Source organism: Phascolarctos cinereus, unplaced genomic scaffold (genome assembly GCF_003287225.1).
Source record: "Phascolarctos cinereus isolate Bilbo 61053 unplaced genomic scaffold, phaCin_HiC Scaffold_726;HRSCAF=1367, whole genome shotgun sequence".
Lineage (NCBI taxonomy): Eukaryota > Metazoa > Chordata > Mammalia > Diprotodontia > Phascolarctidae > Phascolarctos > Phascolarctos cinereus.
Window position 1 is genome coordinate 333,921,925 of NW_027556098.1, and position 21,588 is coordinate 333,943,512.

General features: G+C 37.9%; 1 protein-coding gene across 2 annotated transcripts in view; it reads right to left on the reverse strand.

Annotated features, from left to right (window-relative positions):
* The window catches only part of NOX4 (NADPH oxidase 4), a 232,975-nt gene that overhangs the window by 34,939 nt on the left and 176,448 nt on the right, over positions 1 to 21,588 (reverse strand). For both annotated transcript variants that reach the window (XM_020993815.2, XM_078156966.1), the window contains one exon: positions 19,743 to 19,824. In XM_020993815.2, coding sequence (XP_020849474.1) covers positions 19,743 to 19,824 — 82 coding nt within the window. The remainder of the gene's footprint in view (positions 1 to 19,742; positions 19,825 to 21,588) is intronic.

The window sequence follows — 21,588 nt, forward strand, 5'->3', positions numbered from 1 at the left end:
ACATTCTATGTCACAACTCCAAAAGTATACATTCATCCTGGCATTGCATAAGTGTTAATTGCTTTTAATGCTTTCTTCATAATCAGCTTTGATTTCAGAACACCATTAAGTATCTTAATGAATTCAGTCAGCCCTACTTTGTAAGTTGATTGGGTCAATTTCCTATGAATCCACATTGGTCTCAACAAAGAAATCCAAATTTATTTTCCTTATTGGAATTTTCCCTTTGGTCTTCAGAATCTTTTATCTCATCTGGGCTGAAATCCTGTGTAGCATTTTAGTTTATGATAACTTTTCTTTGAACCCCTGGAAATCTGATTTCTCAAAATCTAGCATACATGCTAGATTGTGAATATTTGAATTTCTTCTTTTTTTCTAACACAAACCCTAGAAGACAGTCTGTCTAGACTTCCCATTTTTTTCTTCCCAGAAACCAGTTCCTCTCTCATTCATAAAAATCAGTGCCAGTAGAGTTTCCTTTGTTGATTACTCTACCTTTTGGAGGATGAAATTATCAGTAAGACAGGTCAAGAGATTATTACAGTTATTCTGTGTATGTGTGTATGTATGTGTGCATGTGTGTGTGTGTGCGTGCGTATGTGTGTGTGTGTGTGTGAGAGAGAGAGAGAGAGAGAGAGAGAGAGAGAGAGAGAGAGAGCGAGAGCGAGAGGAGAGAGAGAGAGAGAGAGAGAGAGAGAGAGAGAGACAGATAAACAGACAGACATGGGAGGAGGGGCAGTTAGCAGATGTCTAGATAACATCAACTACAACATGGTTCTGTGCCAGGCTTGTGATCTGTTTCTCATAGTCTTCATTTGTTTCATTTTTCTCACCTAGTGGTCTATATTACAATGAAAAAAAATATTTTTTTTTTCCCTTTCTTCATTTAACTTCAACCAAATACCAAGTGCAATGCTTATTAGTCCCTCTGGTTCCTGGATTTTCTTACACATATACACTTAAATCTTAAATGCTGATCCTCTCCTCTCAACTTGATCTATTTCATTTCTTTTGAATAAGGTATGCAGATCCAGAACCGTAATACAATTATGTATTTTGTCTCACCAAATCTCAGTGATTTCTACAAATTCATCTTTGCCTCCTTACAATTAATACTTTAATTCCCTCTGTGTGCTATTTAAAATTTGACCATTACACACACATACACACACACACATATATGTGTATATGTGTGTGTGTGTGTGTGTATGTGTGTATATATATATATATATATATATGTATATAGTTGAGGCCATAGGTTTTTATTACTGGTTCCTTTCTTTCTTGCTCTACCGTGTCAAAAAGGACAGTTGAAATACATAAAAATATAAACTCAAAGGCATTATCAACTGAAACGTTCTATTGTATAGTTAATTATCAAATGATTTTACTAAAAGAATCTGCAGATGAGGGAGCTGAACCACATATCTAATGTTCCTTTCCTGCTATGACACTGTATGATTCTATAACCATCTATACATTTAATCAGAATTAAAATTAGTTATTTCAGCGATCCCCCCATTTGTGTCATTAAAATAATTCAACAAAGCAACATCTGCAACCAATTCCCTCTCCACTGATGGGTTTCATTTCTTTGCTCAAAGCAAAAGAATGATGACTAGGAAGCCAAGAGAATTTGAAAAGCTGAGAATGAGGGAGGAGAAAGAGCAAATTAAAATGAATGACCACTGATTAAGTATCCGGGATACTTGAAGAGTTTAACTTAGTCTCATTGCTTTCAATGACAACTATATGGAGTTGGTAGGGCAGGTTTTATCACTATCTCAAATATTGAAAAAAAGTAATGGAGTACTAGGCTTGGAGTCAGGAAGACTCATCCTCGGGAATTCAAATGTGCTCTCAGACATTTAGTAGCTATGTGACCCTGGGCAAGTCATTTAACCCCGTTTGCCTCAGTTCCTCATCTGTAAAATGAGCTGGAGAAGGAAATGGCAAATCCTTCCAGTATCTCTGTCAAGAATACCCCAAATGGGGTCATGGAGAGTTAGACATGACTGAAAAACAACTTAACAACAGCAACAATAACAACAAAGACCAATAATTTAGCCTGGTTAGGAACACAGTCCAGGGTTTTATCATGGCATTTTTGAATTAGAAAGGATGTTTGACAAGCTAATCAGTTAATTTAAGTACACCTAAGAAGCCATACAATTTCATTACAGAAGCTACTTTGTAAATGAAGACCACATATCTTTCTTTTTGGTACATCATGAGAAGTCAATAAATATTTACTGAATCAATGAATTATCTAATCCAATCTCTCAGTTCATAGATAATGAATCTGAGATTCAGAGACTGATTTGTCCAAATTAGTTCATCCAGTTAGTGGCAAAACTGGGATTAGGACCTGTATTTCTAAACTATTTTGGTATGACTTTTGGCCTTCCCCAACTAACAGCTGCCAACTGTCTAATAAGGGCAAGGTGACTCCTGGTCTTAAAACACCACAGGAAAGCAAGCGAGACTGGAGTAACATCAGGCTCTCACTTCTTTTAACTAACAGAAAAACAAAGAGTTTTTGCTCACCACTGCGAAAGCTCAAAGTTCAGATAGGGAAAAATCAGAGTAAAAACAAATGAAACAATAGGGGTATCTAAGCACAAAGGAGATCCTCTGAGTTATTTTAAATCCCCCCTTTAGCGAGATGCAGCACCTCTTCCTCTCATCTACCTTCACTCAAAAAAGTGAAACAGGAAAAATAAAACAAAGAAACAACAACAAAACCTTGAGGTTTTTAGAATCTCCTAAAGCCTTAATTAAACAACTGATACATTTGCCAGCAAAACAGCCCCAGCTGGCTGAAGAGGAAAGCATTGCCTAGTCATTTTGAAATGTAGGAAACAAATATGCATGGTGACTAGAACAGTGGAAATGGATGAAACAACAACCACAAAGCAATCTGAACTAAACTGCCAGATTTTGAAGAAAAATCTGGGCATCAAAGAAGAAAAGTGAGAGGATGTTCTCTTCTCACTGCTTTGCAGAGGTTTGGGTATGCAGGTGTGGAGCACTGCCTCCATAAAGTCAGAATTTATTTTTATGTGTTGATTGGTTTATTGGTTTTTTTCCTATCTACCTCTTTATTTTATTTTATTTTTTTAAATTTTCTGTTAAACAAGGCATGGCTTACTGGGAGACAGGAAGGAAGGAATATAGGAAATCCCAGTCACAAAAGAGAAAATATATCAATAAAATCTATTTTTAAAAAAAGAAAAGTAGCAGCAAAGTAGAGCCATTTTTCAAAACAGGAATGGACCTTAAACCCCTCATTTCACAGATGAGGAAATTTGAGTCTAAGACAGGTTAAGTAACTTGCTCAAAGTCCCCAAAGTAGTTAGGAATTGAGCTGAGATTTGAAATGAGATCCTCTAAATTCAATACCCTTTAGATACCATAATTTTTTCAAAGATGCCCAGATTAAAACACACACACACACATACCTTATATGCATGTACAAATGCTTGCATGAACATAACACAGGTACACACCAAACACATGTGCATGAATACATACATACATACATACATACATACATACATACATACATACATACATCCACACACTTGTCAAGCACCTGTCTATGAATTCTCATGATAATTTAAAAACACTTTTCGTGAAAGATGGGCAATTTAAAGTAAGGCCCATTTAAATGGAAAATGCTTAGGAATAGTCAGGCTCCATGGGCAGAGGAAGAACCTGAGTTTGAGGATGAACTTAATGAGGAAAAATTCATGGATCACAGTGAAAGGGAAAGGTACATTTTCTACTTGTTCTTGTGGTGAAGTCAACACAAAATAGGCAAATTGAAGTGGATCTGGGCTGTAAAGACTGTTGTTAGATGTGTGATTAAAAACAATAACCATATTTATAAATTGATCAAGCTTCATTGCCACAACCTTTATATATTCCCCTGGCACAAGCATGTTTCTACACACACACACACACACACACACACACACACACACACACACACACACAAACAAACAAATAAATAAATAAATAAGAAAGAGATGACTCACGGGAACCCTTTGTCTAGAGTTTGGAGAGGGACTAGAATTGATTTCATGCCACATCTAACTAAACTCCTCAGCAATCAGGACAAATGCAAATAAGTAAATAACCTCCTGGGAAAGTTTTTTAAAGGCTCAGCCTAAATCCTATCTCCTCCATAAAACCTCCCTATATACTATAAGGGTCATTAATTTGTTTTTCTCTCATTAGAACTATTGAAACATTTCTTGTCTGAACCACCTAATTCAGTAATAAATTGCACACGTGTGTGTGTGTGTGTGTGTGTGTGTGTCATGTGTGGTAGTTCCAGGGTTTCCCCATTTCCCTGTAATTGGAATTAGTTTTCTCTAAATGGCAACAAAGCTGTCTCTGGGATGTGATTGGCTCCTGTCTGTTCTAAGCTTCCTGGTCACCTAAGTGTATAAACAGTCACATCCATATGGATTTGAGTCCTCTCCTACTAAGGTAGAATTCTGAAAATCACCTGGGTCATCACACTCTGCCCTGCTGAGGAGACATGGAGATGACGACATTGTGGGCAGTGAGGGGTGAGGGTAGAAAGAGAGCCTAAGTACCGCTGTAGCTCTTTTTCATATCCTCGCTGTATTAAGGCAAATCAAACCTCCTTTTGTTAGCTGTGCAATGACTTGTGAGTGTTCTGTTTTGTCCCAAGATTGAAAATGACTAACAGGGTGCTGGTTAGGCCCAACCCTCTCACTATGCAATGTTTGCTACAGTTTCATGTGTGTTAGTATCATCTCCCCTAGAATAGAGCAAGCAAACTACTTGAAGAGTGGAGCTATATCTTATTCTTCTGTATCTTTATAATGCCTGCAAAGTGGAAACACAAACATAGGGACATACAGTATACTTTGCTTATCAAACAAAGTGATTCAAGCAAGTAAGGGCAGTAGTTATTCTAAGTAGGTATATGGAAAGTGGAGTAAGGGAGTGATCAAAGCCATATCAACTCAAAAAAATGCTGCTAAAAGAATCCATCATTTTTACCATATCAGTCCTCCAATCCTCTGATGCAGCACTGACTCTGGAGCAAATTCTGCCTCTGATATTTACTACTTCCATAATCTTGGGCAAGTCATTTAACTTCCCTAAGCCTCAGTTTACCTATTTGTCAGAATGAAGTATATATATTCTGAGGTAATTCTCAGCTCTAGATCAATGATCCTATGTAATCCATAGAAGATTGCTGTTGCCAGGGGCAGCTAGGTGGCGCAGTGGATAGATCCCTGGATTTAGGAGGACTTGAGTTCAAATCCAACCTCAGACACATAACACTTACTAGCTGTGTGACCTTGGGCAAGTCACTTAACCCCATTGCCTAGCTCCCCCCCGCCCAAAAAAAGATTGTTGTTACCAATGAACCTCTCCATATTTAACTGGGTTGGACTAAGAAAATGATGGCCTGAATATGAAGACACAATATAATTATAATGGCAGTTGACAAAAATACCTCCTAAACTATTGATTCATTTGATAAATTCTTACAAAGTCTCCTTCCAAAACACAAATTTAAGTTGAACAAATATGTAAGAATTGACCAATGGACTACAGCTCATTTAGAGGTGTGAATGTTTCTTTAAAACTAAAATTAAATAGGAATCACCAGTTAAGAGTATTGGTGATAAATTAAGCGTTTTACTAAATCTGCAGGATAAGATGTGGATCTATACACAGTCCAAAGATATTGATGTTAAGCTAATCTATCTGGGAAAAGAAGAGTAAAAAATCAGATGAGAAAACTAAAATATAACATAGCACAAAGGGATGTTTATTTGGGGGCTCTAAATCTTCACAATAGAAATATAATAAGGCATTTGGTAAAAAGTTTACCCCTATCTCCCATAAAGAGAGGCAGCCTAGTATAGAAGAATATAGACCTGGAGTCTGGTAGAACTGGGTTCAAAAGAAATGCCATTGATATCAGCTGTGTATGGCCCCTCTGAGCCTTAGTTTTGGGGAGATAATGTAGCACCTAACTCACAGGGTTGTTGTAGAGATCAAATGGATAAAGTATGTAAAGTGCTCTATAAATCTTAAAACTTCATATAAATGCGTGTTATTATCATCATCATCATCATCATCATCTCGGGAACCTCTGAATATCACAAGAAAATTCTTAAAGAATAGAAGAGTCTGACATCAGGCAACTGAGTATGGCAATGTTTCTCAAAGTGGGGTGAGAGGTACACACTATTTTCATAATAATAATGTCATTTTAGTTTCTAATATGATAAATATTAATAACTCATATAAACAAAAGATCTTTAAGAGTGTAAAAGTGGCCTAAAGCCAAAAAAGCTTTAAGAACCAGTATAGTACAGTAAAATGTAACTGTAAAGTTTTCGCCATGTGAAGTCAGCCTTAATGAATTATTGCTAGCAGGGTGCTTGATGTGATTCATGGTACCTGTGTTAGCTTTCAGCTACAGCTGCTTTGAGCCTTGGTAACAATACACAACTCACCTATTGTAGTGGAGAGGAAAGAAGAGGCATTAAAAAATTCATTAGGTCTGGGGATGCCCATTGGCAATCCATAACATGGCTGACTTACGGATTCTTAGCCTTAGAAGGGACCTTAGAAGTCCAACCCTTAGTCAATATACAAATTCTCATCTTAGATCTTTAGCTAGTGGCAAATTCAGCCTCTACTTTGTTGTTTAGTCATTTCACTCACATCTGACTCTCTGTGACCCCATTTGGGGTTTTCTTAGCAAAGATACTGTAGTGGTTTGCCATTCTCTCCTCCAACTCATTTTACAGAAGAAAAAACTGAGGCAAACATGGTTAAGCAACTTGCCCAGGGTTACTCAGCTAGTAAGTGTCTGAGGTCACATTTGAACTCATCAGATCTGGCATTCTATCTACTGCAACATCTAGCTATCCCTAGCTTCTATTTAGTACCTCCATTAATAGGGACTCACCAACTCCTGAAATACTTTCCACTTTTATACAGCTCTAATTATTAGAAAGTGCTTCCTTCAGTGGAGCTAAAGTCTCTCTCTCCCTGTAAGTCTCACCCATTGGTCCTACTTCTGCCCTACACAGTCATGCAGAATAATTCCAATGACCCTTCCACGTGCAGGCCCCCAAGATTGTTTTTCTCACTATCAGCAGCTCCTTCATCTGATAAGAGGAAAGATGGCAAATCCTCTTGCCTTTGAGTTTCAAGGAGTTACAACCATAGGCATTCTGTCAAGAGTATATTGAATCAGAAAAAGAACAATAACCATGCTAGGTGTCCTGTTATTTGGGGACTAGGAATAGCAGCTATCAAAATTGAAAAGGAAAAAAATGGAATTAAGGGGGGGAAATGTAATGGGATGAATTTATAAGTACAGGAAGTTCTATCAGCCAAATTAAATTAATCGGTCAACACACATTTATTGGACACACTCTATGCCAGGCAACAATGAAGTGTGATAAATATGCAGTGGATATGGCACTGGGCCTGGAGTCAGGAAGACTAATTTTCCTTAGTTCAAATGTGGCCTCAGACACTTAGTAGCTGTGTTACCCTGGGCAAGTCAGTTAATCCTGTTTGCCTCAGTTTTCTCATCTGTAAAATAAGCTGGAGAAGGAAATGGCAAACCACTCCAGTATCTTTGCCAAGAAAACCCCAAATGGGGTCATGAAGAGTAGACACAACTGAAAAACAACTTAGCAACATTTATACACAGCATGTTGCTGTGCACTTTGGGGAGTAAGGTTCAAAAGCATTAGACAAGGTCCCTATATGTTAAGGAGATTAAAATGCCATAGTGATAGCAATTTTTATTAGTTCATTACAGTACAATTTTTTCTACTTATATCTATTTATTAAACATCTTCTGTGTTTAAGGCACTAAAGTCAGTGTTAGAGATACAAAAATATATGAATGGTGTCAATCTTGATCTTGAGTATATTATTTATTGGGAAAGAGGGAAATAGGATTACAGACAACTACGACACAACCAAAAGTGAAATAGATAGAAAGAGAAATGAGATATCTGAATAGTAAAGGGTGACTTTCACCTGGGATGAGGTGGAGAAGAGACAGGTGAGTTCATCAATGACATGGCCCCTGAGATGGGCCTTGATCGATGGAAAAGAATAAATGATAAGAGATTGGAAGAAGAAAAAGGAGGAGTCTCTTCCAGGTATGGTGGGGTGGTATGAGGAACAATAGAAACAAAAGAAAGAGAGGAAAAGAAAAAAATAGAATTTGTCTGGAATGTAGAGTGTACATCAAATGAAATAATATGAGGTGATGCTAAAAAGGCAGGCTGGCAGGGATTTTGAAGGACTTTCAGGAAGAAAACAAGGATTTGTTAAGTACCCACTATGTCAGGCATTGTGCTAAGCACTTTACAAATATTATCTCATTATCCTCATAACAACCCTGGGAGGTTGTTTTACATTTTACAGTTGAGGAAACTGAGGCAGACAGAGGTTAGTGACTAGCTCAGGGTCACAAAGTAGGAAATATTTGAGGCAGGATTTGAACTTATATCTTCCTGATTCCAAGCCCAACCCATCGGGTATATCACCTTTTATTAGTAGATAATTTATTTACTACATGAAGATGAGCCAATAAAGGGAGTCTATTGAGTAGAAGAGTCAAATGATCAGAGTAATATGTAAGGGAAATTACTCAGGCAAAAATACGAATGGTGGAATTAAAAAGACATAGAGTAGAGGTAGGAAAAATAGTGAAGAGGCTTTCCTGCTAGAAGAGCTAGTACCCTGAATCAGCATGGTTATAGTGGGATCTGAGAAGACAAAATGCTTTTAGATACATTATGGAGGATGAATTGACAAGACTAGATGCTTGTCTTTGTTCAGAAAGGGAAAGGGAGGAGTCAAAGAAGATTTCAAGTTTATAAAGCTAGGTAATTAAGAGCCTTACAGTACCATCAACAGAAATAGGAAAGGAAGGGGGAAAGACAGGTAGGATTGGGAGCTGGGAATTCAGAAGGGATGAGGGATCTCGTTTTGTATGTTTTTAGCTATTTGTGGGCCACCCAGATAGATATGAAACAGGATCTTAAGGGAGTGGTTGAGGATTGGATGTGTGGATTTCTGTATGTGTATAATCACTTGATCTTTTTTTAAGGTAGTACAAGTATTATTTTGATAAGCTGAGTACAGTATTATTGTAGGTATTAAGCCCTAGATTTGAATATCTTAGTTTTAATCCAAGTTTTACTTGTTTGGGACCTTACACAAGTCATTTAACTTCCTTAAACTTTGGTTTCCTTCTCTGCAAAAGAGGGAAAATTCATGATTATAGAAACCTTGCTCATTACGATAGAATCATAGCATTATGAGCCAGAAGGAACGTTAGATGTCACATGGTCCAATCTCCATCAATTTACGGATAAGGAAACTGAGGTAATAAGTAATAACTGGATGAGCTGAGGATTCAAGCCCAGGTTCCCTGACTTCAAATGCATTGCACTTTCCATTGTTGCCATTGCTGCCTGCAAAATCTTGGCCTGGCCATGAGTTTTACAATGAATGGCCTGTCTCTAAATTCTCTTTTCATTTTGACCATCCCAAATGGAAGCCTCTCTTGTGTGATTCTGGAAGAGTCACTTAACCATTCTTAGCCTCAGTTTCCTTTTCTATAAAATGGTGTTAATAATAAAACTTACTGAACATAGTTGTTATGAGGATCAAATGATATAATACGTGAGGCACTTTGCAAAAGTAGAGAATTGCATATTACTATTGTTATTATTACTAGTGACCAGCTGGAATGCTCTCTCATTTTTCAGAGGCTTCATTGTGATTCTTACAGTGAGTGAGATTCCCCCTTCTTGCACTGCTTCATTGAGCTGGTTTGACACAACCAGATGCTAGGAGTGGCTTCATCGCCCTGGCAATTGGAATGATGCCCAAACCTGGTCTTTAATCTTTAGGTACATTAAAACCGTATGTATGAAAATAAGACTATTGCCCTTTCTCTCAAAGCTCATTAGAAGCCTAAATCCATCACAGTTCATGATGGGAAACTGGCTCAAGGGATGAGCAGCAGGTTCAAGATCCCTCTGCTCCAATTCTCCATGCCAACCACAGAAGCAGCGCACATGTTCTATCTTGAATAGACAATTCTCCTTTTCTCCCCATAATACTTCTCTTTCTGCCCCTCATCACACTGGTTCCCATTCTGACATTCTTCACAGAGCACTGTCAGTGATTACATACTGATGAGAATGAATGTGGCTGCCTTCTACAAGGGGTCAAATGCAAGTTCAGGGCTGGAAGAATATGATTAATGGACATAATTATTCTTCTTTTAGGAATAATATTCCCCAGCTCTGCTGCAATAACCAATCACTTTATTTAGTATTTTATATTAAAAAACATCTGGCACTTGGGAAACTTGTCATCTCTGTCCCTGTTAAGACTTCTTCCCACTGGAAAAAAAAGAAATCAGCCTCCTTAGAGAAGTTCTTATTTTCAGTCCTCAGTATGTGTCCAACACTGGCAGAGTCCTTATTATGGCAGGACATATTAAATTGACACAGTAGTGGGCTGTTGCCTTGGACAATTTTGAGATGGAGCCAAAATCATGGATAGTGTAGCACTAGTCCAAAAGGCAAAAACCGAAATAGGCAATTTAGCAAATATCTGAATTAAATTTAAAATTATGGGACTAGGTTTTATTCTGTTATTCTTACTCTGTGATATTATTATAGGACGACTAAGGCTTTTCATCAAAATTGTGACTAATACAGGCTGTACCTCTGAGATGCCAAAAAAAAAGTTAAGTCAGTGAAAAAATTTACTCAAAACAGGGATTGGGTGTTGGAAAACAAATAAAAGAATTTCAGTTCTCTGTGCTTTTGACATTTCACCAGGTTGTGCTGTATCACACAGATACATGTAGTCAATGATTCATCTTCTACCCACTGTTTAGAAAGGTAATGCTCAAAACCACAGACCACGTGAAAGTCATTTCCAACCCAATGTAGAAAGCCACTGGATGCATGTGGAGAAGAATATTTGCTCTCTCTCCCCTTTTTGTCAGTGACTTTGACTTTGCTCTTATAGTAGCTCAATTAACAGTTTAAAAACCAAATGGGCAGTGGAGGAAATGTAGCCACAGATAGTCTATAATATAATGAGATTACCAGCAGATAAGCAAGACTTTCATGGCAGAAATGCTCCATACAGCCCTACCAGGGATATCCTAGAAAGGAGCTGAAACTCCTTTGCCTCACATTTAAGGCCCTCCACAATGTAGCACCATCCTACCTTAATTATCTTGTATTTCTCTCTTCTATGATGAGTTTTTTTTTAAGGGCTCTAATACTTAATATGCCTGGACCTAGTGACTTGAATTTATCAGCGTCAGTGGTGGCTCTCTACCTCTCTTTGCTAGTTTTGCTCCTTTTTGCTCCAAAACTCATTTGCCTTGGCATAGAAAACAGGTAAAATGAGAGTTAATCAGCCCTATCTAGTCTATATCTTCTCTTATCAACATCTCACTACTCCATGTGGCTAGGGGATGCAATGAATAGAGTGCTGTGCCTAGAAATAGGAAGACCCAAATTCAAATCTGACCTCAGACACTTACTGGTTGTGTGACTCTGGGCAAGTCACTTACCCTGTTACCTCAGTTTCCTCAAATGTAAAATGGGAAAAATAACATCATAACTTACTTCACAGAATTTTTGTGTTGATTAAATGAAATAAGACTTTAAAAGCATTTAGCACAATGCTTGGCATGTAGTAGATGCTATATAAATAAATGGTTATTTCCTCCCCCAACAATACAGTAATTTTATCATTTCTTTGATCCTTCTCTTTTCCCTAATATAATAAAACAACAACAACAATAAACACTCCTCTGTTGTTGTTGAGTTTTTCCATCAGTCCATTGTGAGCTCAGAACTCCTGACAAATGGTGTCATAGGACACCATGCCAAGCTTTTGTATTTATCTCGCAATACCTCCTTTGCTCCTATCTGCTATACATGACTTTTTACAGTCACTTCCATGTTCATCCCTTTTGGACTTTTTTTAGACCCTTTTCTGTCCTCATCAGAATTATTTCTCTCTGCATGTTCAGAGTTTTATTTCTCTATCAAATTTTAATCTGGGATTTTACCTAGCCTTTCTTTGGACTTGATATCTGCTCTCTAAATTTTGGGGGTGTTTATCAGGATAGTATGCTTGATTTTTTTTCACTTCTATCAGAAACTCTAAGATGAAACACTGAATTCTCCAATCTTCTCCCAAAACAAATCCTATCATTCCCAGTCCCCTGTCCCCAGCAAGCAATGCATTTTTAAAGGTGAAATTCCTGTCCAATAGGAGTTGTTTTTTTTTTCATCAGTTCTTCCACCTTTTAAAGGATTAAATTTTTCATTACTCACATTACTACTTATTACTTCCCAAGTAAGGCAAGTCAAAAAATCATCAGCTCTTCTGTATTTAACATAGAGAGAACTGCATTAGATGTCTGCATAATTGAAGTCTTTATTGATATGCCATCATTCTTCTGTTCTAGGCTTGGGATCTGTTTCTAGGATTTTTCATCTATTGTTGGTGAGGTCGTTGTTTTTCTGTGTGTGTATACATACCCATATACATATCATATACATACATTCATGAAAATATGTATATATGCATGTGTATATGTATATATTATATATACACATAAGTATGTATATACATACATGTATATGTGTATGTATATATTATATATACACATAAGTATGTATATACATACATGTATATGTGTGTATCCTTTCACCAAATAACCTTCTCACAAGGAAGCATGGAGGCCAATGAGGCCAGCATTTGGACTATTTGCCCCACAAGGAGGCAGCACAGGCCCGTGGTGATGGTGGGCAGGTAGAAAGGTCTTAAAAGATGCAGGCAAGATGGGCACTGAGCTTCACGAATGGCACCAGACATAGAAAGGTGCAGAGGAAGGTAGCACTGGATTTGGAGTCCCAAACATTGGGTTCAAAACCAGTCTCTACTATCTGCTACCTGTGCCATCTTAGGCAATACATTTAACTGCTCAGATTCCTCATTTATAAAGTGGTGGGTGGGGAGAGGGGTTGGATTGAATTATTAAATTCCCTTTCATTTCTGAAACTATGAAATTTTGGGAGATTAAGGCTGTTGTGGAGGCCAACAGAAATTGCAGGTCTCCTTAGTATTAGAGACAAAGGCTGGCCTAGTCTAGAACCTTGAGTCTATTTGGGAAGTGGTAAGATGGGAGGGAAGAAGACTTTCCTGGGGAACTCTGCCTTGAAAGGAGATAGACGCTGCCCTGCACACACCTTGCTCAGGCTACTTCCAACATTAGTTTGGAGTTAAATGTTAGGATTTTTTGCAAGGTATAGAAGCATGCTCATGCCTCTCTGTTCCCTCTTTGGATAATATGAAGAAATATTACAGTGTCCTCAATCCCAAACCTTATCTCTTATCAAATTCTTCTGTTTCATCCTTATCAAAGGCCTAGCAAGTATCTAAAAAGAAATTTAAAGTTCATGGAAGAACTCTAGAGAATCCTAGAAAGCAGATCAGGAAAGTGACCAGACTGAGAGCAGGGGCATCACTGGATCGGCCAGTTAGGGAATACCTTCTCTTTCTCCATCCTCAAATAGACTGAATGGTTTCAGGAAGATGTTTCTCCAAGGCATCAACAATTTAAGTTACTTTACCCAGATTCTATTTAAATAACTTTAAAAAACCCCCTAAAACTGAACCTTATATCCTTGTCTGCCTCCCTCTACTATTTATCTGTTTCATGATCACCATAAAAATATAAACCAGAATGACTGGGGCAGAGTGATTTTCAGAACATCAGGAGGCTCTGCCCTTTTTGGATCTCATTCTCTGAAAAGCTAAACTGTCTCTGACAGGCTTGTGCCCTAAGTACAGAGTACTTGAGTTTTTATTCCACAAAAAGCAACAGGATGTGGAGTAATGATGATGTATATTACTTTACTTGATTCTCATAACAAAACCGAGAGGTAGCTACTATTATCATTTCACACTTTACAGATAAGGAAACAGAGGCTAACAGAGATTAAATGCTTGCTCATGAAGTTTCAGACATGACTCAAAATAACTAAACAAACCTATATTCTATATTAACTATCTTATTGACATAATCAGTTTTCTCCATTATTTTCAGCTTAAAGCCCTTTTGATCTGATTTATAAGACTCCAGGTAAAACTATTCTTAACAGGCCTTGTTAGGTTCCCTCAGGAAACTATCATTCCTATGTTTTAAATGTTCTTCTAGAAATCTAAACATTTTTTAAACTATATCTTCTTAATCACCATGTACTATGCCTTCTTAACCAAGTATAGCTTCACTATACTACTTTTCCCAAATGTGTGTTTTTTCTATTCAAGTCCATACCTTTGACCTACAATGGCAATAAAAGCATCATCTCTGCTCCTAAGATCTTCATTTTCCTCTGCAAGATACCTTGCCTCTTAGTAATGAAAGGGTTTTGTGCACATGTAAATCACTAGAAGTAGATTTGGCAAGTATTGTGATATATTGCACGTTAAAGATCAACCCTCCAAAACCTTATTTCACAAACTTCTGGGAAACAGGCAAACTAAATCTACTCCATGAAAAAAAGTGAGTAATTATTATGGCATATTCAACAATTACTATGAGACACCACCACCAAAGATGAAATTGGCTAAACAATAAGAAAGCTAGGTGGATACAGTGGATAGAGCACCAAGCCTGGAGCCAGGAAGAGCTGAGCTCTAATGTGACCTCAGGCTTACTATATGCGTAACTCCAAACAAGCCACTTAACCATGTTTGCTGCCTCGGTTTCCTCATCTGTAAAATGATCTGGAGAAGGAAAGAATGGCAAACCAATCCAGCATCTTTGCTAAGAAAACCCCAAATGATGTCAAAAGGAGTTAGACTTGACTGAAAGGAGTGAACAACAATAAACAATAAGAAAGAGAATTACTCATTTTGCCAAAGTTACCTTAGAAGACAGAACTAGACTCATAGAATCCCAGAATACCTGGGTTGCAAGAAACCTCAAAGTTCCTCTAATATAACCCTTAACTGAAACATGAATCCTCCTTTACAAGATTCTTAGTAACTGGTCAAATGATAGCAAACTTATTACTTCCCAAGGTAGTCCATTAAATATTTATACAGCATTTTCATAAAGTCATCTTTTTATATTGAGCTAGAATCAACCTCCCTATAAGTGCCACAGAATCCTACCCTCTGGAGCCACAAAGTATAAGTCAAATTTCTCTTCTTATATGACAGATATTGGGAAACAGTTATCATACTCCCTTCCCCACTGTGTTAATCGAGATGATAGTTCCAAGGAATAATAATGAAGTCACAAATTCAGTCGAATTTAAGGTTTGCAAAGCTCTTCCAACATCTTATCTTCACAAAAATCTTGGGAGATAATTGCTTATTATTAACCCCATTTTACAGATGAGAAAGCTGAGGTAGACAGGTTAAGTGCCTAGGGTCACGCAGTTAGTATGTTTCTGAGGCAGGATTTGTGCTCAGGTCTTTCTGTTTCAAGTCAACATTTTATCCTTTGTGTCACCCAGCTGTAGATTTAAAATTATTTTATAGGACACTGTTATTGTTATCGGCCAGGGGAATGATTAGGATTTTGATCCTTCAGATAGCATTTTTTTTTCAATAATCATGATCAGTTCAGTATATTTTTCAGTTAAAAAGATCTGATTGGTACAAGTTTTGTTCCAACTCTTTACCAGGTTTGTGATGATAAACATATCATTTAATTTCCCTGGACCTCTTTCTTAGCTGTAAAATGAAAGAATTATCTAGATGTTCTTTAAGGGTCACTTTTAGCTAGGTGGTGCAGGGAATAGAACACTAGAACTAGAAGTAGAAAGACATGAGTTCAAATCTAGCCTCAGAAACTTACTAGCTATTTGACCCTGTGCAAATAAAACACTTCACCTCTTTCTGCCTCAATTTCCTCATCTATATAATGGGATAGAAATAACACCTGCTACTCAGGGTTGTTGTAAGGATAAATTGAGATCTTTGTAGAGCATGTTACAAATCTTAAAGTGTCATTTAAATGCTAATTATCTAGCTGTGATTCTATGACTGTGACAAAAGGCGAGGGGGAGGGGGAGGTAAGTAATCTGAGTCCCAGAGGTCATTGACATAGGATTCTTTCCTTACTGATGGAGATCAGATGCCCTACACCTGTGGGAGAGGTAGGGCAGAACGGGAGAGAGGAGGAAAAGTTGTTTGAGTCTCTTTGGGTTCTGCAGTTGTTTGGGGTGTTTCTGGCTTCCAGTTTCAAGAGAGAAGAGATGGAAGATGCCAACCCCACTTCTGATGGCTGAAGGAAAAGATTCTGGAATGAAGCTGATTTGAGGGAGCTAGCAGTCTCTATTAGGTCCCTGTTACCAACTTCCTATGCTACAGACTTCAGGAATTCCCCCATGAGTAAGTTCTGCTGCTCTTCTTGGTTGACTGGGAGAGCACCTTCACTTTATATTGTATGATATACATTCTCCTAGGTATACTTTCTCTGATTTCTTTTTTGCTGTGATCTAAATAAATGAGTTTCTTTGCTACTTACTTAGCATGTGTGTTAATTTGGGAACAGGTATTTGGTGGGAAGAGAGTCAAGCCTAGGACAAAGTTTGAATACCACTCCCCCCATTAAGAGACAGCAATTAGCTTGAATCTGAAAATGACATCCCCCTAAACAATAGTTAACAGAGCAGCCTGGTACCCCCTCTCTTAAGAGAGCAAAATGAGGAAGTTTCTGGCCACAACCTCCTGATTCCCCTGCTAGAAGGAATTAAAGACTCCCTTGGAGAAGGGCTCAGGGAAAATAAGCTACAGACGTTTATTTTGATTCCCTTTAAGTCACATAATGATACCCCTAAACTACATGTGGGGGACAGAAGAACTAGCTATGTTTATTTCAATTCTATTCAATTTCAATTCAATTCTAGAATGTATCATCTTTTCAGCTGCACTAGAAGCTGACCCGCAGTTCTTCTCATTTAAAGATTCTTATTCAGGAAAAATATTGAGACAGCAACGGTGTAATTTGACATGTGTGTTCAACCTCACTCCTTATCTTTCTCTGGTTCAAGGACATGAAACTATGCCCATAACTGCCTGCAGGAAGCTGGGTGTACCCAGATATAGATCTATCTCCAGATTGCCTGTGGCTGTTAGAAACTATGTGGTTTTATAATAAGGCAAACAAAGGTAACTGGAGTCCATTACAACCTTATTAATCTAGCCCAAAGGTTCTTAAACTGGGCTCCTTAAGTTTCATTAGGGGTTGATGACACTAAAAGGTGAAGAACTCCCAAATTAGGATAAGCATGACCCAGGTACTTTGGAAAGCAACCATTATGATTAGGTCAGATAAGGCAAAATACAGGGGTTTGTGGAATTTTTTTAAAGTCGGGGCTATCATCATGGGAATTCATCAGTTACTCCAGCTCTGGTAAGGGGTCCTCATCTAACCATTTTAAATGTCTTCTTTTCTCTAGGCTGCATATGCCCAACCTTCCAAATTATCATCATGTGTCTCTTCATTATCCTCTCATTAGATTAAAGAGGAAAAAAGTTCTGTTGCAATCACAGACTTAAAATATACTATACGTAACTTCTTGTGTTTGGAAATGACCAGTCTTTGGAAGTTTACTAGCTTACAGAGAGAGAGAGAGAGAGAGAGAGAGAGAGAGAGAGAGAGAGAGAGAGAGAGAGAGAGAGAGAGAGAGAGAGAGAGGCTGCATTACTACTGCGGAAAAAATCATTTTAAATACAAAGGAGTCTACTGTACCACATAGATAATGAGTCCTGGGAAATAACCACAGCAAAATCACCACCTGCTGTGAAACAATCAGGGAAGGAGTGACCCTCTAGGAACAAAGGTATCAAAACTGCCTTAATCTCTGATAAAGAGATCTGGACAACACTTGCTTCTGCAAACAGACACTTGCAGCCATTAACACAGTACAGAAATAGATGATGGTTACTTATCCCTTTTCACAGGCAAAGGCACAATGATCCATCTGCATCATCTTATCCACATATTTATTATCCTTGTAGTGTACCTCTAGTTAATAAGCCCCACAAGAGCACAGAGCATCTCCTGTTTATCTTGCATAGCCTTCAGCATCTAAAGAAATCCTATGTCCATAGTAGGACTTAGTTTGTGGTAGATAGGTTTAGAATGCAGTAGATGAATAGTAGGTGAATAAATATGAGGGAGCAGAGATAGGGAGCAGGGTATAGTGGAAAGAGTACTGACTCGGAAGTCTGAGGACCTGAGTCTAAATCCTTCCTCTGACAAGTACTGCCTATGTGACCTTGAGCAAGTCATGAGCTCTCTGGGGCTGTTTCCTCATCTATAAAATGAGGCAGTTGGACAAGATGACTTCTGATGTCTCTTTCAGCATTGTATCTGTGATTCTGTCTGTATGTGGGTGGTATTGAAGGGGAGAGAGAATGTGGCATTATACTCATGGCTAAAGGTCAAACGTAGTATGATCTTCTGCAGGGAAGAATAGTAAATTCACAAATTATGGTTATGATTACATTAATATTATGAAGGTTAATTGTGTAGCCTTTGGAAAGGAGGTAAGTAAAGCATATTTAAATATTCAAAATCTTGATTTTTACTCCAAGGAGATAAAATCAGTGAATACTTTCATGTACTAATAATTAAAGTAGAAAATCAAAATGTACCCAGAATTACCTTGACCAGGAAAAAGAGAGACAGAGAGTAAGAGATAGAGGAAGAGATAGATACTGTTGTAATTTATCAGTTCCATCATGGTTATTCCCCATTTCATGGATGATAACAATAAATCAATAAGCAAATATTTCTTAATCCCCTATTGCCAAGCAGTAAAACATTAAATATTTATATGGCACTTAATGCTTTAAATAAACTATGTTATTTGAGCCTCAAAATATCCCTTCAAGGTAAACAGGGCAAGTATTAGCCCTCTCCTTTACATATGAGGAAACTGACGCTCAGAAATACATAAGCTGGTACATACACAGTCAAACAGTCTGCTATGACACTTTTATGATTTTAAGGAACACTAAAATGGTTGTAGGAAGGAAAGATAGATTTCTATTCTCCCTCTCTTATTATAATGCACTTTAAATAGGACACTAGAACCTACTCGTCTAAGTTACTTCTGATTGTCCACTCCTGAATCTCTAATAAGGCCATTAAATTCATTTTAGCATGTGCTTGTTTCCAGGGGCAGCTTGTTAAAATCCAAATGAATCCATCAGCATGAAGGAGAGAAACGCACAAGACAAGAGCGGGGATTAGCATGACAAAATATCTGCCTATGTCAACACCACGTGTCAAAGAAAATGAGGCTCCAGGAGACACTGATCCAGACAGCTTATCGTTTGTACTCTCCCAACATCTCCCTAGTGACAAACAGGCTACACTCACAAGTGCAGCTTCTTTCCTTCTGACATGGCTGTGAAGAGCTCAAAACCTATTTTATGGAGTTCATCTGAAAACTCTGCCTGGAGGGTTTATCCTAAAAGTATTTATGGGGTTATAAGGTTTGTGCTTCCTTTTTCAGACATCTTAAGGAGAAGTAAAATACCTTCCCTACGTTCTCAGCAAGGTCACTTCAGAGACACACACACCCCACCCTGCCCCAGGCTAGTCCCTAGAGAGTTATGTTACTTACTTGGGATAGTTCCTTGGCTGGATGAAGGGCAGAATCTCTGAATCTTGTCCAGACTGAGGGAGCAGCAAATCTCGAAATCTTTCTGCCAAAAAAAAAAAACCATATTAATTTGCAGAGATAGAGGGGATTTCAAGTCATGGCAATAATTTAAAAAAATATATTTTCCTAAGGTGGTGTTTTTAGTGGAATAGAGAGAGAAGTCTTATAGGATCACTCACCACATTGTTCCACAGATCATTTACTAGACAACAAAGTAAACTTGGAATTGGAAGAAAACTTGAGTTTAAATCCTGCATCAGACACTAGCTGTGTGATGCTAAGTAAGTCATTTAATTTTTCTAAGCTTCAGTTTCTCATCTATAAAATAGGAATACTACTACTACTAATAATACCACAGGATTATTATGAAAATCATATTAGGTTGGTGTGCAGAGGAGTGTGTCTAGAGTGCTTTGTAAACTCTAAAGTATTTATTTGTTTTTTAGAATATCATATTTGGCAGATTTTGATTCTATAGTCTAAGTCAGTCAACTAGACCATCCTCATTATTTTCAGAGATGCAGCTCAGCTATAGCTTCACCACTGAGTGATAACTTTTTTTTAAACCATGACAAAACATGAAACAATGAAAAATAACCCTAAATCTTGTGTGGCCCCTTTCTGCTTTTGTAATGATAGTGGCAGAATGATGGGAAGGCAAGTGTAAGGTTCTAAGAATCACACAATTTTTATACTAGCTATAGGCCTTGGAAGAAACTGAATTGGTAGTGGCAGTCATTCTGGAGCTCTCAACCCACAGATGGTAGGGAGGCCAGACAAATGGTCAGAAAGAGATCCTTTGGGGGCAGCTAGATGGCGCAGTGGATAGAGCACTGGCCCTGGATTCAGGAGGACCTAAGTTCAAATCCAACCTCAGACACATAACACTTACTAGCTGTGTGACCCTGGGCAAGTCACTTAACCCTATTGCTTAGCAAAAACAAGAAAGAAAGAAAGAAAGAAAGAAAGAAAGAAAGAAAGAAAGAAAGAAAGAAAGAAAGAAAGAAAGAAAGAAAGAAAGAAAGAAAGAAAGAAAGAAAGAAAGAAAGAAAGAAAGAAAGAAAGAAAGAAAGAAAGAAAGAAAGAAAGAAAGAAAGAAAGAAAGAAAGAAAGAGATCCTTTGCTGGCACTGGGCACAAGACTCTATTGCATTGCCCATACATGGTTCAGGATCATAGTCCCATGGTGAGGAAGAGCACCAGCAGGAGCAGGGACACTGTGATAATAAACATCAGGTTTTGCCAAAGGTTTTCTCTACTGTGATGGAAGAGATGTAGTGAAGGGTCCAGATCAAAGATATTGTGTGGAAGATGATATCCCTTAGGTGCTCCACTTTGTAGATTACATTGTTCTGATTATATCAAATCTTCAGACATTGCATAGCCTCCTGGAAGAGATCTATAATCAGGGGCAGCTAGGTGGCAAAGTGGATAGAATACCGGTCCTGAAGTTAGGAAGACCTGAGTTCTAATCCAGCCTCAGACCAAACACTTGACACTTACTAGCTGTGTGACCCTGGGCAAGTCACTTAACCCCCATTGCCTAAAAAAAAAAAAGAAAAAAAGAATGTCACACGGCCCTTCAAATTCCTGTTAACATAGTGACAAGGTAACGCCTACATTACAATTGGGCTGTGTTCCAAAAACTTATTTGCATATGACTGGGTGTTGGAATCCCTTTTCTCAAGAAGCAAAATATGCTATAAATTATGGTAAGTTCCCCACACTTGTCTATAAAAATAAGCACAACTTATAATATTGAGGTCCCCCCCAAAAAAACACAGTATGAATGTAGCAAGAAATGGTAG